Source organism: Lonchura striata, chromosome 1 (assembly GCF_050655825.1).
Source record: "Lonchura striata isolate lonStrDom1 chromosome 1, ASM5065582v1, whole genome shotgun sequence".
NCBI classification, from domain to species: domain Eukaryota; kingdom Metazoa; phylum Chordata; class Aves; order Passeriformes; family Estrildidae; genus Lonchura; species Lonchura striata.
In genome coordinates, this window is record NC_140703.1 from 79,247,600 (window position 1) to 79,267,872 (window position 20,273).

At 37.0% G+C, this 20,273-nt stretch overlaps 2 protein-coding genes across 2 annotated transcripts in view; one reads left to right on the forward strand and one right to left on the reverse strand.

The window, feature by feature from the left end:
• IPO5 (importin 5) overlaps positions 1 to 19,912 on the forward strand; it is a 45,427-nt gene extending 25,515 nt beyond the window's left edge. The window contains exons 12-26 of the mRNA XM_021530287.3: positions 62 to 151; positions 241 to 414; positions 638 to 856; positions 1,299 to 1,382; positions 2,096 to 2,228; positions 2,319 to 2,440; positions 2,962 to 3,058; positions 3,505 to 3,677; positions 4,117 to 4,228; positions 4,804 to 4,859; positions 8,043 to 8,165; positions 8,736 to 8,955; positions 12,167 to 12,395; positions 13,876 to 14,017; positions 16,583 to 19,912. Coding sequence (XP_021385962.1) covers positions 62 to 151; positions 241 to 414; positions 638 to 856; positions 1,299 to 1,382; positions 2,096 to 2,228; positions 2,319 to 2,440; positions 2,962 to 3,058; positions 3,505 to 3,677; positions 4,117 to 4,228; positions 4,804 to 4,859; positions 8,043 to 8,165; positions 8,736 to 8,955; positions 12,167 to 12,395; positions 13,876 to 14,017; positions 16,583 to 16,669 — 2,061 coding nt within the window. The 3' untranslated portion in view covers positions 16,670 to 19,912. The remainder of the gene's footprint in view (positions 1 to 61; positions 152 to 240; positions 415 to 637; positions 857 to 1,298; positions 1,383 to 2,095; positions 2,229 to 2,318; positions 2,441 to 2,961; positions 3,059 to 3,504; positions 3,678 to 4,116; positions 4,229 to 4,803; positions 4,860 to 8,042; positions 8,166 to 8,735; positions 8,956 to 12,166; positions 12,396 to 13,875; positions 14,018 to 16,582) is intronic.
• Positions 3,583 to 20,273, reverse strand: part of LOC146768734 (uncharacterized) — a 28,669-nt gene continuing 11,978 nt past the window's right edge. Inside the window, exon 4 of the mRNA XM_085588461.1 lies at positions 3,583 to 3,717. The gene's annotated coding sequence lies outside the window, so the exon portion shown is untranslated. The remainder of the gene's footprint in view (positions 3,718 to 20,273) is intronic.

The following is a 20,273-nucleotide window of genomic DNA, read 5'->3' on the forward strand; positions in this document are numbered from 1 at the left end:
AATGTTTTAATTTCTGCTCTTACAACTGCTTGTTAACTGTTTGAGGGAAATACTTTTTCAGCATCCCAGAGTAAGATACGCTGCTTGTAACGCTGTTGGACAAATGGCAACTGACTTTGCACCTGGGTTTCAAAAGAAATTTCATGAGAAGGTAAGTAGTAGAGTAGTACAGATAAAATATGGTAAAATTGTGTCCCTTTCAGAAACTTATTGGCTGAAAAAGGAGTATTTCTTTTTCAGGTGATAGGAGCTCTTCTACAAACCATGGAGGATCAAGGCAGCCAGCGTGTTCAAGCCCATGCAGCTGCAGCACTCATCAACTTCACTGAAGATTGTCCCAAGTCACTACTTATTCCATATCTGGATAATCTAGTGAAGCATCTTCATTCCATTATGGTGATAAAATTGCAAGAGGTATAAACACTGAACAAATTGTTTGATGGAGGGTAACCTTGTCACATAAGCAGAATAAGTATAGCTGAACTAAGACTCAGAAATGAGCCAGTATACATATCTGCTGATGTTGGTCTAAACTGATGAGAATTGGCATGTGCAAAAGCAGATTTTTACATTTGGCATGCTTTTAAGTAAAATGTGTGCTTTAAAAATATAACACTTTATTCTTCCTCTTTCCAAGTTGATACAGAAAGGCACTAAGCTAGTTTTGGAGCAAGTTGTGACTTCAATTGCATCAGTTGCAGATACAGTGGAGGAGAAGTTTGTTCCCTACTATGATTTATTTATGCCCTCCTTAAAACACATTGTTGAAAATGCTGTTCAGAAGGAATTAAGACTTCTACGAGGAAAGACTATTGAATGCATCAGTCTAATTGGTCTTGCTGTTGGCAAAGAAAAGGTAAGCTTAGATTTTATATAATGGTCTGAATACATTTTAATGCCTTTATTTTTTGTGGTATTAGCACTGAATTAATATAATCACTTGTTAAACATACAGCTCTATTGTTGCTGATTTCTATGCTTATCTTTGTTTCCATTTCTGAGGTGACTGTGTTGCTTCTTAAGTTCACAAATTTGCAATAAAATTTTATTGTAGCTTAAGTAATTCTTGTCACACTGAAGAATGCTGAAATCAAGATTTTTTTCTTCCTTTGAGGGTTGTTTTTTTTTTGCCTTAAGAAAAATGACACAGCATCATATTTAGGCAGTGTCAGCGGCAAAATGTATGCAGTTCAAAGGGAACTTGGTTTTGTTGTGGATGCCTGAAAAAGTTTAATTTAAGTCTCTGAGAACTAGCATCTTGATTTGCCTTTTAAAATGTAGTTGTTTCCTATATCTAGTTTATGCAGGATGCATCAGATGTTATGCAGCTATTACTGAAGACACAGACAGACTTCAGTGATCTGGAAGATGATGATCCACAGGTATGTTAAAATTGTGTCTTAATAGCTTGTCGGTATTAAAACCATTCCTTGTATACATGATGTTTCTGCCCCCTCCTCGGCCTTTCAGGATAGTTGTCCAGCGATCTTACAAAACTTGACATTGAGATGGCCCTAGAATGTTTCACAGAAGTGTGGTTAGGAAATGAGACTTCCAGGACCTGTATTTGCAGAAGAAATTTGAGCTTGCTGTCACCCTCTTATAAATAGATCAACAAGAATTGTTAAGCAGCTGTTCTAATGAGCAGACAACTGTTTTAACTTGTATATTTGAAAGCAAATACTCATCTGAAAACATAGTACTGCACCCTTTTTTACTTTTTGCTCTATTTTATGATGTTCAGGAATGTAGCTTGGTAGTATTGTTTAAATCTGGCAAATATTTCAGAAAAAATACTGTGTTTTAGAACAGGCACTTGAAATGCAATAATGAATCCTATAATGTCTCATTTTTACATGTATAGCAACTCTTACTGGAGATGCTGTCAAGGTTTTGCTAAACTTGGGATGCCTTTTGAAGATGCATTTTTGTGTGGACTGCATATTGGATTGCTTCTCTTTGAAATAAGCTTTATGGACTGCTGACAAATTCTTTTCAAAAGTCCTATTGTGTAATGCATTTCCTTTATGCCTTCCTTTTAAGTATGCATTAAAATAAAATGTGGGACATAAAAATTCTGCCTTCTCTTTTCTAGATTTCTTACATGATCTCTGCCTGGGCCAGAATGTGTAAAATTCTTGGAAAGGAATTTCAGCAGTACCTTCCTGTTGTCATGGGACCTTTAATGAAGACTGCATCCATTAAACCTGAAGTGGCTCTTTTAGACAGTAGGTTTAAAATGTTGTGCTTGAAAAGTATATTGAAAAAAATTATTTTGTAACACTTTTAAATAATTTTTCCTCCCCTCTGTATAACAGCACAAGATATGGAGAATATGAGTGATGATGATGGTTGGGAATTTGTAAGCATAGGTGATCAGCAGAGTTTTGGAATTAAAACTGCAGGCCTTGAAGAAAAAGCAACTGCATGCCAAATGCTGGTAAGTAATAAAATGGTTTTAATGATCTTTGTGTTTCTGGTCAATCAAGTCTGAAGCCAAAATCTGTAACTAAAATATTATTTTTTTGTTTCACGTGAAAGAGTGTTTTGGGTGATACCGCCTATTTTGGAATACAGGCACTTAGTTGCATGTGGTTTACTTGATTAAAAACAGTTTATTTACTTAGGAGTGTACATTTTTTTAAATTAACAGATTGTTTTTCTTTGTTAGCAAAACTTAAGGAATTTAATATGTTAAAAAGTAGTTCCTTTTTGCAAATATTGCTGTTTTGGAATTTGGTTTGAAATATACATGCATGCCCTAAGAGTGAGAACTTATGCTGCTATCAGGGTTTCTCAAATTGCCACAGTTGAGGGGGAAGGGAAATGGATTATTACATGTTTTTTAAAATAAACTTAAAAAAACCCTTACACTTCTAACAATCTCCCTCTCACCTTTACATAGTTGAAAAATATAAGTATTATCCCTTAAAAGTCGCATATCTGTGCTCTGTTTTTCAGGTTTGCTATGCAAAAGAGCTAAAAGAAGGATTTGTGGAATACACAGAGCAAGTTGTAAAGTTGATGGTTCCATTGTTGAAGTTCTATTTCCATGATGATATCCTATTAACAAATTCCACTGTGAAAACAGAAACTTGGAATCAAAATTGAGCTTGCTATTTTCCTAAATGAAAGTGTTAGTGTTAAAATAGTCTGTGACTTTATAGCAGAAATGGTTTCAGAGAATGTTGGTTTACACACCCTATTTTAGGCAATGTATTCCTACTTTTCCCCCTAGTTCCTTTCTAAATAAGCAATCAGTAGAAAAAGCAATGTTTCTGTAATAAAGCAGAAGAGAGCTTGAACAGAGCTTTTCTGTCATGGCTTGAAACAGACTTGAAAACACTTCCTATGATTTAATCTATATATAATTAACAAATCAAATGCATGGATTATAATTAAATGAATTTTGGGTAAAAAACTAAGAACTTCGTTATGGTGTTGAGGTCTTAAATTCTAAGCACTTTGTTGGTGTTGGTTGCTGTCTTTCCTTAATAATGGCACGTGTCCGAGTGGCAGCCGCAGAGTCGATGCCCCTCCTTCTTGAATGTGCCAGGGTTCGTGGGCCGGAGTACCTCACGCAGATGTGGCACTTCATGTGTGACGCTCTCATCAAAGCCATTGGGACGGAGCCAGAGTCCGATGTCCTCTCAGAAATAATGCATTCTTTTGCCAAGGTAACGTTCTTGCAAATTTCATGGTGTTACTGTTCGTAGCCTTTTGAAATAAGAACAGACATGTTTGGTTGTTCTTTAAACTGCTCGAATAAATGCAAGGCTTCCTCTACAGAAAGTGACTATAAATGTTGTTGTGACTATAAATGTTGTTACAACTGATGGAAAAAGTTGTATTTTGTTTTGCAAAATACCAAAGTATTAACTAAAACAGTTACCAAATGTTTTCATTTTAACTACCAGCAACTGAAATTATGGGTATGAAATGTATAGTGGTACTGTGCCTTACTTGTATAATTTGAGCATTGATTACAGGATGATTGTTCTTCTAATATTATTCCTGCTAGTGATCCAGGGCATGTATTAATATTCTTTGTGTGCTACATTAAGACTGCTCATATTAAATTTTAAAGCTGAAAAATGGATTGTTTTATTTCACAAGTGCATTGAGGTAATGGGAGATGGATGCCTTAACAATGAACACTTTGAAGAACTTGGAGGAATACTGAAAGAAAAACTAGAAGAGCACTTTAAAAATCAGGAATTAAGACAGGGTAAGTTAACACAAATCCTGTTAACAGGGGATGTGGCAGTTCTTTAAAATTGAACACAGAGAAGAAAATCTGTTCAGATTGATTTGTGTATTTATGCAAAGTAATTGGACTGTGAACCAACAGAATCCTTGAGTTGTAAGCTCTTGAAAGATTAAGATAGTATCATTTTCAGCAATACTGTAGTTTAATCAAAAGTTAATGGACGGATTTACTTGAAACACAGTGCACATCTATAGTGTTACAATTTACATGGGTTTTTTTCAGGTGAAGTCTTTGCAGTTTTCTCAAAGCAATAGTAGTTTCTCATTTCTAAGTATTTTTCTTGTCTTTGTGGACAAGCTGGTGTGTTTGTTTCTATTTTATGTGCATTTTTGCACATTCTTAAACTGAGCTGTCCTGTACTTTGTCCTTTTCTGTGAAAATTTTTGAAGCTTCTTAAAAATGGAAAATTCCTATTGCACCTTCAGCTACTGTTTAGTGTTTTTCTAAATTTGTTTCTGCATAATTTTTTCCCTTTCACAGGCTTCTTATGCACTTATAAAAAGGTAGTGGTTTAATTATTTTTTTTAATTTAGTGAAAAGACAAGATGAAGACTATGATGAACAAGTTGAAGAGTCATTACAAGATGAAGTAAGTTAGTTTGAAGTGGTTTTCTACTCATCAAGCACCAGCATGGAAATATTGCACAAATATGCTTTTGACTCATTTAGGACATAGTGCATTCTCAAAATTATTTCTTCATAGAAGAATCTTGCTACCATAGTCCTTCAAAACTTACAGTAAGAAGTGAATCACACTACATTTATGAGTTAGAAAATATTAAAGGTTTCCTTGGCTGATACACTGAAGTAAGAAGTTAATGATATAGCCTTTTATTTTCTACATCTGCTCAAACAATTCTTGCATGACATTAACACTAATACAGATTTGACAGCAGACTAATTACAGAATAGGCTGAGTTGAAAGGGACTCACAAGGATCATTGACTTCACATCCTGCCTCATCACAGGGCATCCCAAGAATCACACCATGTGCCAGAGGGTATTGTCCAAATAGTTCTCGAGTTCTGTCAGGCTGGTGCTATGACACCACAGAAGTGGTCTTCTCTGGGGAGCCTGCTCTAGTGCCCAACCACCCTGTGGGGAAAGAATCTTTTTCTAATACCCAACCAAAACCTTTCCTGACACAGCTTGAGGCCATTCCTTTTGGTCCCATCACTTCTCTGGTCACCACAGAGAAGAAATCGGTGTCTGCCCCTCCTCTTCCCCCAGTGAGGAAATTGTAGACTGAAAACAGGTCATCCCTTGGGTCTAGCCTTTCTGACTTGCTTTTTCTTTGAGCCTTGCAAGCTGGGTGGCTCTTAACTTTGGGCCTCTATACGTCTGATTTAAAGACATGTGGTGTGTCATGTCAGGAGCCTGTCTCAAAAAGAATACAGAATACAAAAACTATCAGAAAAGGACAGGATAAACAGCTGCCATCATATGTTTGCTTATGAGAGAATACCAAAGTGACTACTAAACTACTTATATGCTATGGTACCAAAGTGAGTTAATAGTTTAAAGTGGAGGTGATTGTAGAAGAGATACAATAATTTTATTAACTCATTATTAGTATGGAGAGAGAGTAATAATGAATGACTGCTGCTGCTGCTTATAACATGAGATAAAGGATGCTCAATAAATTTAAGAATTAAGAAATTTTTTTGATGAACAATGCAGGTGTGAAGCTTGATCACGTGAGTTTTAACCTGTATCCAGACTCCAGAAATCATACCCATATGTAAATACTGTCTTAAATAACAGTGTGGTTCTTGACCCTCCTTTTAGGCTTTTTACAATTAGGCCAGCATTCAAGAGGATATATTTTTGTTGCCTCCAAGACCTTGTTATTTCTTATGTGTCACTCTGTACTGAGAGAAAATGTGGGCAGGCAGTTTCAGAAAATCTGTGTCCCTACTCTGCAACAGAGTTGCAACACATTTTTAAAAATGTTCTAATGTTTGCTGATTGTTCTGTAAAGTCTGGAGAAAGACTTGTCTGCAGTACCCTGTGAAAGAAGGTGTGGTATGATGACATCACTTGCCATATGGACAGAATTAACAAATGAGTAACATTTAGATATACACCTTTGGTCTCAGAGTGTGTTTATGTAGCTGTTACCTCAAGGCAGCAGGAATGTCAAAAGCACAGAAGTCATGAAAGTTATTCAGACAATAGTTTCAGATCCAGCCCTCACTTCAGCAGTAACTAAACTGCTGATTTGGTAGAGAGCAGAAGGTGTACACCAAGCAAGAGTTACACTCTCTTCTCCAAGCATCTATTGTCAACTGTTGGTCAACAGGCAGTACCAGGCTAGGTGGACCTTGTGCTATGCTGGAGCAGTTCTCTGCCTCTTAATGTCATCGTGTGCGTGTTCCAGGGTTCTTGCTTGAGTTGTGTCTTGATGATGCAGAAATTGGCTCACTAGGAAGGGTTTAAATATCCACTTGTGGAAAGCTGCCTGTTGCACAAGAAAGTTACTAGTTTGTCACCAGAAGGTGAGAAAGATGAAGGTCACTAGGGACCAGCTGTACTGTTTTCCCTGCCTGTTAAAGTATAAACTGGTTAAAGGGTCCATTCTGAGTACAACAGAAGTTGCTGTAGAAGAAAGTTAGAGTTTTCCCAGCATAAGTGTATTGAGGGACTAATCCTCACCTGTAGATAATAACTTGAATTAATATCTCTGATGTAAGGCTATTTATTTGACCAGTTTGATGTATTAACTGGCAAAGGTGAAAAATTAATTTAAACAACAAGAGGAGGAGAATAATATCTGTTATATTTTTGCCACAATCTTCATCACAAAGGTAGTTATCCATTTACTTTTCCATAAAAGTTTCTTAGGGTATCTAAGGTGCAGAAAAGGAAGAAGGCCTTTTGCCTTCTGTAAAGGGATTACATTGAAGCAGCAAATTTGCACAAGACAGTTTTGTCTTGATCTGATTTTTCTGTTCCTGAAACAAGCCTGCAAGTCCTAGGCAACTGAGTTTCTAGCAATCAACCTTTTTAAGAAGGGTGAAAAGGAGAACTCCTGGAACTACCAGTCAGTCAGTCTCACTCTGTGCCCAGTATGATCATTGAACACATTTTCCTGGTGGCTCTGGAAGACAGGGAGGTGATTAGAGACAGCTGATATAGCTTCCAAAGTGCAAATCATGCCTGATTAATTTAGTGGGTTCTGTGATTGAGTGACTGTTAATGGACAAAGGAGCAACTGATGTCATCTGTCTTGACTTCTGTAAGGCCTTTTAGAGGGTCCCACACAATATCCTTGTCACTAACTTGAGGTGATCTATATTTGATGAATTCGGCAGATAAGGAATTGACTGGATGGCCATGTTAAAGTTCAATTCAATGCCTCAATATCCACATGACAGTAACAATTGATGTCTCTCGAGGCACTGGAACATGTTGCCTAGAGAAGGATGTGCTATGCCCCATTCCTGGGAATGATCAGGGCCAAGCTGGATGGAGCTCTGAGCAACCAGGTCTAGAGGGAAGTGTCCCTGACTGGTAGGATGTGTCCTGCCTGTGGCAGGGAGTTTGAAACTAGATGATTTTTAAGGTGCTTCCCAACCCAAATCATTTTGTTATTCCATCATTCTGCAATTAGACAAATAAATGAAAATTAGTGAACTTAAAACTAAAGGTTTGACCAAAAAAGTCATTAATCAACTTCATTCCTTTAGTTTAGACACCTTAGCATTTCATGTGAATTCCACTCTGTTAAAGATTGTTAGTCTTCATGTAAATTGTATCCTTTTCCTTTCAGGATGACAGTGACGTTTATATTTTGACTAAAGTATCTGACATTTTGCACTCAATATTCAGTAGTTACAAGGAGAAAGTACTGCCATGGTTTGAAAGGTTACTTCCACTAATTGTCAACCTAATTGTAAGTACCTTGTTTTCCTTTAATTTAAATTTTATTTTCTGATGTATTAATATGCCTACCATGCTGAAGTCTTAGAGAACTTGGTAGATAGAATGTAGCAATTACTGTTTTACAAAATAGAAAGTTTATTCTAAATCAAAGATGACATTGTTACCCTGTGTTTTTTGAGCAAAGTTGCTGCAGTGCTACTTAAAATCTGTGTTGCAAAGGACAGGACTACTGACACACACTGGTTTTGAGAAATTTAATTTCCTTGAGACTGTCCAGTGTCTCAAAAATGGATTTCAAGAGGAGGGACAAAAAAGTGATGCAGACTCATAGGGAAAAATGGAGACTGATACATGTAATTGAGTGTGAAACAGAGGTGGAAAGATAGACACCTGGATTTTGTTTTGTTCATGGTATTGATGGAATGATCGCTACCATAAATTACATGGTTTTAGGATTGAATTTAACCCATGAAGATTTTAACAAAATAATTAGACCACTGTTCCTGTGATTGTTGTTGATATAATCATTGGCTGTACAATAATTTCAAGCTGTCTCAGCTGTTGGGTGTTTGTGCCACAGTGTCCGCATCGGCCATGGGCAGACCGGCAGTGGGGGCTGTGCATTTTTGACGATGTGGTGGAGCACTGCAGCCCTGCCTCCTTCAAGTACGCCGAGTACTTCCTGAGGCCCATGCTGGAGTCGGTGTGTGACAGCAGCCCCGAGGTTCGGCAGGCGGCTGCCTACGGAGTGGGAGTGATAGCACAGTTCGGCGGGGACAGCTACCGGCCCGTCTGCCCAGGTACAGCCCTGCAGCTGACAGAACTCCCTAAACGTGGGCATTCAAGAAATAAAAATGGCTCACCTTTTGGTTGTTCCCCTTGGCAGTGAAATAGATTGCCAGTATTGCCTGTGTTGTAGACTGGTGATGAATTGATAAAGTACCCGAGTTCCTCAGGCTGTTATTGTTTTCTGCTTAGTAGCATTTCTGTTCCAGCACTGACTGCTTAGCAAACTTGATTTACATATTCTTTTTAAAATATCATCTGGCATGCAAACGTAAATTTCATAAAAACCATCTTTTTGATACACAGCTGTCTCATAGATGCTTTCTACTAATACTGATGTGGTTACATATTAATGCAAATGCCTTTGGATGTCTGGAAAAACACAAGAGACATATATTAAGGAATAGCTTAGAATACAACTTGTGTGGCTCTCTGCTTTCTGATTATATAAAAAGGAGTCTGATTTCTGTAAAGTAAGAAGTGAAATGATTTATCAGAAAGACTTTGTCTGCTTTCTTTCTGAATGTTTCAAATTTCTTTGAAACTTCAAATTCATCTTAGATTTAAAGAAATTGTCTGCTTGCACTCTTCTTGCCAGTCACCAAAGTTAAATTTGCACACTTAGTAGCATGCCTTATCAAAGGGTTTTTTCCCCTTTTTTTAGACAATGTATAATCATGTAAATATGTATTTCTCATAAATATCAAATGAAGCTGAATTAGATTATGTAAAAAATAAGAATTATCTGATAGGGATTGACACAAATCTTGCCTACATCAGGGTTGCAATTTTCATTGTTAATGTAACTGTTACATGATGACAATCAGGATAAGGTGTCTTTTTTAAAAGAAAAGAAAAAGCAGTGTGGGAAGCCTTGCAATGAATCATTAAGAGCATGAAAATTTAGAATTGTCTAGACAGTTCTGATTTTGAAATTTTTTGAGCTTTTTAGCATCTGTTGAAGTCTAATTTTATTTTTCATTAATTACACTTTATCTTACTCCACTTAAACTTTCTAAAATCTTTAATCCTTTTCTTTGTACTTGGACATACAATCCTTGATTATGCTCTGACACCTGGTTTCTCCTTGGGTTGAATTTTATATAAAATAAACTTTCAGCTTTACAGCTTACAGCTTATTTTGCAGACACCTCAAAAGTATTCTAAATCCTTTTGTGCATACATGAAAGAATTTAGTGAGTTATTTTAATAGGTGAAAATACGCTGTGATTAGAAACAAATCCATGTCATGAGATATTATCTACAGGTTTTGCTACATCTCTGAAAAGCATCATGTTTGTGGGCTTTTATTTATAACTTATTTTCTTTACTGGTTGATATATAGCACTGGCATATTGTTCTTTTGCAAGTTTGAAGAGTATGTAAACACTCTTCAGAAAAAGCAGAGGTATTATATGAGCATTTTTGGCAGTCAGTTAAAAAAAGTCCAGGAATATAGCAAGAACTTGTAAATGGTATGTGAGCTACACTGATGAAATAAACGTCACTAAAACCAGATTTCATAAAGGGCAAAGAAATACGATGGAAGGAAAAACTACAGCAAATCAAGTCACTTTCTAAACAGGGATACAAGGTTACAATTGATGCAACTGGCAAGGTTGCTTCTGTTATGTTGATGGGAGAATAAAATTAGCTGTTCTCCGTGAAAATTGTATTAATCAACAGCATGGATTTCTTCCTAAATCACATCAGTGATCAAAACTGGGTGGTGCCAGATGTCAGAGCAGTCAGTCCTTGGAGAAAAATTTATTATAAAAGATGGGACTTCCATTGTCAAAAGGCTTTTTTAAGGTTTACCAAACACAATATCTATGTGAGAATGGATCTGTTTTATAGACAAGATGAAAACTTGTCTCGTAGGCTGTAGGGAGAAAATTATGCTGATTCATTTTGATGCCCTCCTAATTTTACAGTTGCAAGGACACCTACAGAGTCATCCATTAGTATTAGTGAGTGGGATACAGATGAGATAAGATTTAGCTTCAGCCATGAAAACCTCAGGTATGAAATGTAGGCTCATTTGTCCTGGACATTGTAGACCTCTCTGAAACAAGCTCTGCCTTGGAGAATAGCGCAGCATCATTATCATGCATTCAATATACATAAGCTAGCAGGTCTGATGTTTCTGTAGTTTTGTAATGTTTAACAGCTTTTCCATAGCTGCTTAATTCTTCAAAAATCTAATGCAGTGGAGTTAATATAGAAAGTGGATTATCCTTTAACTGCAAAGTTTCTACTTACTCATCAAAATTCAGAAGGTGTGAGATGTTACTCTTCCTCAGTAGAGTTATTTTGATGTGTGCTTTCTGTACAATTCCACAACCTGCTTACTGCACTGATAGAGACTTTCACAGCTTTAGCATTTCATTTTTAGCAAAAGAACACAAAGACAATTGTTCCTGCGTGCATATAGTGTGCTTGGAAGTCTGCATGGACACTAGTAGCTAAAAATGTGACATTAATGTTAATTTAGAAGTGTGCATGTGGCTAGCCACATGACTGTTAAAAAAATATAATTGCTATTAACCTAGGAAGAAAACTGTCATTTTTCCTGGCATTGAAAGACATTTTCTTCCCTTGATTTTTATAATCTAAACTATGCCAAGTTGATTCACCAGGTGAGATTACTCCTATGACCTTTTCCTAGGGTATCTGTTAGTGGTAGGAAGCGTGTATGTGTATGTCCGTACATATTTTTATATACAGATGTGCCCACTAGCAGTAGATACACAGCAGGCATACACTGAGGATGCGCACTATTGTTCACACTGAATGAAGGAGTGACATTCACAGTGAATGTCACTGCAGCAGTGCTTTTGCTCCTCCTGTGTTTGTAGAACATAATCGATTAAAGAGATAAGGCTTGCTATCTACAGTGTCCTGTGTGTTTTAGGTTGCATAACTCCAACTGAGAGACATGGGAATATTATTTTCTTCTGAACTTCTAACGCAAATTCAAACTTTTGCAGTAGCTGTTTCCTTCTGTTTCCTTGCAGAGCTTTATTTGTTTGGTTTTCATATGGTAATTATTGAACAGAGAAGAATTTAGAAGCAGCAGAACATCAGAATGATCAGATTTTAGTGTTTGGATTGCAAAAAATCTTGGTTTTAATACATACGGTTGTCTCAAGTAGAATTTGTGATAATAATAAAGTATAGCTTGATTGTGCAAGTAAACTTCATTCTTGTGTTTCTAACAATTAGAGGCGCTTCCATTGCTGGTTAGAGTCATTCAGTCACCAGATGCCAAAGCCAAAGAGAATGTCAATGCAACAGAAAACTGCATTTCAGCAATAGGAAAGATAATGAAGTTCAAGCCTGACTGTATAAATGTTGAAGAAGTCCTTCCACACTGGTTATCATGGCTTCCACTTCATGAAGACAAAGAAGAAGCTGTTCATACTTTCAATTATCTGTGTGACTTACTTGAGAGGTAAGGCAAAGTCTTCACACTAATGCAGAAAGTAAGCCTGTTTGCATGCTCTTTCCTTGCACTCTTTTTCCAAAACTGAGAAACTATGAGGTTAATCTACTTATAGTTTAGAGAAGATAATTAGAAATGTCAGAACTGAGCCCTCCCTGATGTTATTTCTGCTTTTTTATACAGTTACTGTTCTTGTCCTAAATAGCATCTGTATGCCTGGAAAAGAATCCTGGCTGCTTTATATATCCCTAATGGCAAAGGATCTGCAGAAAACCTTGACAGAAAATATCAGGAAGTTTTTGACATTCTGCTTACATATCAGAACCAGTAACTGATCAGGTCTTTTCTCTTAAAAGCAGCCACATTGTCTTGCAGCCTTATTTAAAGTAGTTTTGCACCCTTTTGCTTTCCAACAAAGTAAAGTATCAAGTAGAGAAATAATATGGAAAAATTCATTGTACAGTGCTATCTCCCTTAATAATTATTTCAGCTATCATTGAAAGCATCTTATCCCACAGATTATTCTTTTGGTTTGTGTTCCTTCCTGTAGGTAAATGGAGGGAAAAAACGTAAACAGTTATTCTAGTGTGATACACCTCATAAATGAGCAAAAAGATGTAGCCTCCGAGTACATTCGGCTGGTACTGTATTACATCTTAGGAGAAATATATAAAGGAAGTAACTTCAATTTCTTACAGTCTTTTTTGTTTTGTGAAGACCTTGTATCTCTGAGTGCTTTATTAAGGCAGAGTCTCAAAATGGCAACTGAAGTCCCTAGACTAGTTATAGAACAGTTAGATACAGATGAGCGGCATCATAATAATGCATGTGAACAGGAACGTAGAAATTGAGAACTGCAGTACCAGCACACTTCTGTACCCACCTCTGTGCAGATGGCTCAGCCTGGCTACCTGCTTCTCTGGAGCTCTGCCAGTCCTACATTCACAGCCTTTGCATTCCAGCAATAGTAATGGGCAGGGCTGGAAGTAGATCATGTGTTCCACACAGATTCCTGATAGCTAATACTCCTTCACTCCAGTATTTGGCTGGGAAAGAGGGAGCAGAACTGCTTGATTGCTGTGTCATGGCGAGTGCTGGCAGAGAGCTGAAGTTACCAGCGCTCCTGATGCCAGTAACACAAGGTCCTGAGAGGCACGAGGGAGAGGGAGGAATAAGTCCTTTTAGCAACGTATTTCTGTAACACTATTTACAGTTCCATCTGCATGGAACTCAGCCATTCTGTAAAGTTCAGAACTTCTTCCTGATAAATTTTAGGCTAAGTAAAGAATCAGGTGGTTAAATATTAACGGAAGGGGGAACATGCTGTCAGCAGGCAACAAAGCTGTGTATACTTATTCAGGTGTGTGAAACTTAAACCTAAATAAGCAGCTTTAGAATAAGATCATTCAAAATCACTTCACTTATGTGTAAAGTGTTTACATTATTTTAGATAAACATTAATTCCTTTGTAATATATCTTTTGTAACAGCAATAACCCAATTGTCCTTGGTCCCAACAATTCCAACCTTCCCAGAATACTTGGTATAATTGCGGATGGTGAAATCCACGAAGCTATCAAACATGAAGATCCATGTACCAAGCGGCTGGCTAATGTTGTTCGCCAAGTGCAGGTAAATAAATGCTTGCTTAAGTATAAAGGGAACATTTAGAATCTGCTTGCAGGAGGAACTAAACTGTTAAACCAGTTTTGAGAGCCTTATCTCCTTAGAGAATAATGGTTCAATCAGTGATCTTGGAGATTGAATGATTAATGATAAAACTTGGTGACGTTTGCACTTGAATAAAATGACTGTAACTAACTTTCATGCAGCTAGATGGTTAATGTGTGAGCCAGTATTAGTTTTTGTGGTTTTTTTTTCTGAGTCAGAAATTAGAATCTGGAGAGAAATTTGCATGTCCTTTTATCAGTGAACTGTACTGCAGGATTTGATCCAAGATGTGGTTCTTGTAAGGGTCGGCAGCATCCTGTGGTGACTTTCTAATACAGCAGCAGCTTGGGCTCTTTGTTAGAGAATGAGTGCAAACCTCAAGTTATTTTATTGCCCTTTTCAATCCTGTGCAAATATAGGTGGCTGTTTGATGCTTTCCCTGCCTTTGGGGAATTGCTTTAAGGTTCACTTCCTTTATGCCATAATGAGTTGCTTAATGTTGATGAGGATGTTAAGGTACTTAAACAGCACTTCTCTCTGGTGCTGTAAGCAATAGTGCTCATGGCGCAGATCTACTCCAGGGCCAAACGTTGTTGGGTGGATGTAGTACTAATGAGATAAAGGAGTGTGCTTGGTAAGCATCTCACTCATAAAAAAGCATGGAGGATTTTGAGCAGCTGATCTTCAATTATTGCCTTTCTACTTGACCTGCTTTGGCAAAATTCAGGTTCAAGAATTTTAGGAATTTTGATATTGGAACGGATTCACCTGTACACATGTCCGTGTATCAGCCTGACATCCATTTTGTCTGGTAGAAAAAGTTGTTAAAATTCTGAAGGCATAAGAGAAGGAAATTGAGCAAGTTACAAAGTGAAAGTAGTGTGACTGCCTGCCAGATACAAATCCTTGCTGTTAGTACTCAAAGTCTAGGAATGCACCTTTTTATTAGAGTTTACCTAATGCATTTGTTCACTTCACCTCAAATCATCAAGTTTTTTTTTTTTTTTTTTTTAACAATACTGTGGCACATACATGTATAGATTAATTGTTCACAACAATGTCTGGTTCTGGCCAGGATTGATAGAAACTTTAATATGAGATAAGACCTTCAGCATTGGCTGTATGCTTTACCTTTAGACTGAGGAGAAAAACAAAATCTTAAAAGTCACGTCTTTTAAAAAGTACAATTTTAGCACAGTGTTACCAATACTATTTCTCTTCACATATAGTATTTTGACTTTAGTAAAGCTGTAAGACTTTTATACTCTTAAGTGTAAGAGTCTAGGATAGGAATTTTCAAGGTTATGGAGTTGCTAACAAGCTCCTGCTTCTCAGAGTCCAGGAGACTTTTTTTTTTTAATTATCTCAGTAAGCTGTTTCACTGCCAGTGTCTAACATGGTCATGATCAACATGGTTATTACTGGACTTGAGTATAAACTTCTTTGCTTAGGTATTGTCAGGCCAGAAATATTTCAGTGTAAAGTATCAATTTAAATATACATCAGATATGCTGGAAGAGTGCATTTAATTCTGCAATATTTCATAATACATTAAGAGTCTAAAATGCCTAATGGTATTTAAAACTAAACACACAAACTTACATTTGAGAGCAATTCTTTTTGAATTTTTTCAATCCATTTTTATATTTTTTAAACTTAAAAATTTTGAGAAAAGGACATTATGATAGAACTGAACATAAAATATACCAAGTATAAATTAAACTTTTTTTTTAAAATTTACTTGAATCATACTGTTATTGCAAAAGCCAATCTAAAGACCTAAAGTCAGTCACCTGGAATTTTTTCCCTGTCATTATCCTAAAGAAAGCAGGGTGCCAATTGCTTCCAGTTTCTATTGATGAGTGAATAAATACTTTTTCCTCAATCTTCATTAATATTTAGCACTTTCTGGTACCATTAGAACAGTCCTTACTGATGGTGACTTTAAAAGCTAATGTCTCACCTGAGAGCTGTGGCAGCACAGATGAAGGGTTTACATTTACCTAGATAGATGCTGTGCAGTTCTCTCTGAGAAGTAATTGACCTTTCACTGAAGAGCTACACCCTGTGTTGGCAGCAGAATTTTGCATACCCTCATGTAGCACATCATGCTGTAATCCCAGTGCTCACCTTGAAGATCTGAGTGTGTTACTGCTGCACCAGTGCCCAAAACACTCACGTGGAAGAAGCATGATTCAGTTTTGCCTGAACATTGGTCTTTTAACTTTAGTGCAAAACTATCAAATGGTTTAGGCTGTGGTTGACACAGACAGGAGTGTCATTTTTAACCCACATAGTTGTTAGAGAGAGTTCCCAGGGGTTCCGAATCAATTGTTCTGCTGTTGTTCAGCCTTTTGGAGCATCTTAACTTGAACCTGTGTATCACTGAGGATTTCAGTCTCTTTGGCATATATATATTACAGGAATAAGCTGTGTGAATGTTGAGCTTTATAAACATAGCAAAATTTAGGATGTGCCTTGGACACTTTCAGCCTGCATAAAGACCACTTCTCTTTTTTTTTCTAGACATCCAGAGGACTGTGGACAGAATGCATATCACAGCTCAATGCAGATCAACAGGCAGCCATACAGGAGCTCCTGAACTCTGCTTGAAGGGCCTTAATTATCATCTGCAAGAAAACTAACTCCAAATAAACGTTTACCCTATTGTTTAGGTTTCTTTTGTTTCTTTTCTGAGTAAAACCAGAACTGTAGTGCGTGTAGGCCATTCTTCTGCAACCTACAGGCAGTGGCAGCAGGAAGAAGCATTCTTTCAGAACGGTGTTTAAATCGGTTTCTATCCCACAACATGAAAGAAGTTTCCTGTAAACCCTACAATAGCACTGAAGAGTATTTTTCTAACGTTATCAGCCATCCATACGATGGTGAAAGGGAAACAAGTTGAATTTTCTCATTAGACATAAGACCTTCAGCAGTAGATGTACGTTATAACAGATAAACGTTTCTCTACAACTAGTGTTAATTGTATTAATTGGAGTGTGAGTCTTTGTAGGGTAGAAAGTGTCCTTCTGCCCAACAAGATAGTAGATCAAAAGATGAAAAACTGAAGACAAACATCGAGCATGAAGACCTCATTGATCGCGCTTTTGATTCCTAAAAACAACTTGTATAGTGACTCAATGAGGAAAGCTGTTCAGCTTCCAGCCCTTGAATGTGAAGTCTCTTTGGCATGTCTGACAGTATCTCATTCACTCCTCAATAAATGACATTCAAACACAAGAAGCTTGTGTAGAAGTTCAGTGATGTGTGGTTCTTTTAATTTTTTCTTGTGAAAAGATGAAAATGACAAACTATACAAGTCACGATTTTATATTTGAAACTTTGTATATTGTTGCCTATTACAGATTTTATGCTTTTTTGTTTCTTGACTTTTTAACAAATTTTTCACCTGAGTGTGTAGAATGGAAACTTAATGGCATTCCTTGTGTGACAGTAAATATACGTATATTGACTTGAAAATGTTTTTCATGTTAAGATGCAGTTGCATTTCTTAACTTATCAAATGTAGAGTTGTACCAGCTGCAAATGTGCAACGTGATCTGGTAGGCATCAAACCTGTTGTAGTAGCCTGTGTTTCATTTAAAGCCATCATGCAGTTGACAGCCTGACCTGAAAGAATCAAAAACACCTTCTCAGGTCTTTTCTGGTACTTTAAGAGCAATACATCATCTACCAGCAAACATAGGCATAGAGTATTTGATTTCTAACAAAGGTGAGTCTGGTTTTTCCACTCTGTTACTTCAAAGCTGTTAATATATGCATTGATCTTTAAAAACTTAATTTCTTCCTGAAGTGTTCTTCAAGTTGATCTCAGTTGTCTCTTGAAACAGATCTTTCCACAAAAAGGGTGTAAGTTTTCTTCCCTTATAATAAGAAAAGGTAGAACTTTACATGTAATAAATGCCTCTCATACTAAAGAATAAACTTAGTTTTGCCTCTGAAACTGTTTCAGAAAAGAAAATAAAGAATGAAGTGTACCAAAACCAGCCCAGGACCATTATACCCAAAGGTTTGTGAGATAAACTGCCTTAACCATAGAATTTGACAATGTAGTTAGTTTAGAGGCAGCTGAAACAGTGCAACAAAGTGCTGTTCCAGTTTTCACTTTATTCAGTATTGGTAATCTCTTATTTACAGAAATTCAAACATTCATGCATCTAGAAGATGAATACTAAGTATTGGATACCAGTACTGTGAGAGAACCAGTAAGTCATGTCAGTTATCTCAAGCATTGGTCCTAACAATAACAATTTTGCTATACTCTCTCCATCATCTTTCTTTTTTGTGGGGTTTGGTTTTTTAGGTATTTGTTATTTAAATTTCCCCTCAGTCTAAAACATGTAAATTTTTTCCCTGCAGCAAACTTTTTGTACTTTTTCTCAGATCTTGAAGCCTAGATTTTTTTTCCACTTTCTTAGGACTGTAGTGAGAATCATAGCACATTTGGCATTTCCCAGAAACAGTGTCAACTTTGTCCCTCTGTAACATAAACAGTATTTGAATTGCTCTCCTAATGGACAAGCTGTAATCCTCTTGCCTTTCTTCTAGTCAAAGTAACTGAGAACAAATAGAACCAGGAGCTGGAGTTGCTCTGTGTTTTAGAGCCAGCATAGAGCATCTTTCTGCAGTTGCTTTTGCCTTGTTAATCGTTTGATCAAAGCAAAGGACACTGAGTGAATCATTGTCAGCTCAACAGGTAGGTTGGTTCCAGGTCCTACCTGGAGACTTATTCTTGCCCGTCCCCACTGAACTTTTCAAGGTTAATCCAAAAGCTTCTGTGGCATTTTCTCAAATTGCAGAAGCTTTAAAAACTATGCTCCCTTTCTACATATTTAAAAGCTGTCTGGATCACCTATATTGGCTTTTCTTGTTCCTTAATACAGAATTTTTAAGCAGTCAAACTGCTCCTGTTCTTCATTGCACTTAAGTACTGTTGCCCAAAGAAAGTGTAGTAGTAGAACAGTAGCTTTATCTGCAGCTATCTATTGTAAAAATAATGTCATCTTTATGAAGGAGCCAAAGTAATCTTAAACTGTGGTACTGATACAGGAAAGGTAGTTTTGATTCAACCATTTTTCCAGGGTATAAGTCCAATCTTGCTGTAACAAACTGCTCAGCTATTGTGTGGGTTGAGAGATGTACCTAGTGTGGCATGAAGAGCACTGCAAACAATAGCAGTGTTTAGCTTTGCCTGAATAAAGAGGTACCAAATCCACCCTAGACGTCCACACAAAAGTGCTCAAAGTTGCACTCAGTAACAAAAGCACAACTAGAGAACATCATGCAGGTGTTCCAGTACTGGAGTTCCATTAGCCTGTTTAACAAGCATATGATAGTAACTAGCATTCATGAGCACTGCTTTCAAAAGTAGCTCATCTCCCTGAAGTGTGAGTTCCCATCTTAACTCTCACCTGTTCTTACTGTTCTGAAGGTGAAGCCACTTGCTTTGTGTTTGCAGCTCTAGGTTCATCATGACAGATAATAATGCAGATGAATGTCAAGTCTTCTTTACCTGTCTTTGTCTACAAGATCTCCCAAAGAATCCTGTACAAAATATATGTAAGCAAGTGACTTGTAGCCTTCATGCTTTCAACATGGGCTTTGTGTACTGCTGAGGCATTCTGTCATTGCTTTTCTCCCTGCAGAGATTTCAAAGTGTTGCTGAGTGCAAGGGCTGGTATTCCCCAGCATAGAACAGTAGTTGTTATGCCAAATGTTGTCTGTTCTCTACACATCTAGATCTGTCGGTCTCATGTATGAAATACATGCATGAGAGTAAGACATGTTGCACAGTTGGAATTTTTGATGAAATAAAGAAGGAAGGTGAATTTCCTATTGACTGTGTGTATGCTTGTCTGTATTGGCTATGCAGCTGCCTCAGGCTCTTGAACTGTAGCTTTGTTTTTGCCTTGGTGGTATCTGATGGGATGCACACATACACTGAGTCTTCAAAATACAATGAGGGTGCTATTAAAAGTAATACAAAAGTCAAGTACTTTCCACCATGAGTTTTCTCAACTTTGGGCATCTTTGTGGAGGAGCCTTGGCTGGCCTATTCTATTCAATCATTTGGTTTTCTTGTCCTTTGCTAACTTAGAAAATGCTACTTTCTTTTATGGGGCTTCAGGGTACCTTAAATTCTAAGAAATGCATTTGTTGTCTTCCATGAAGCAATAAACAGGATCTAAGTGTCTGT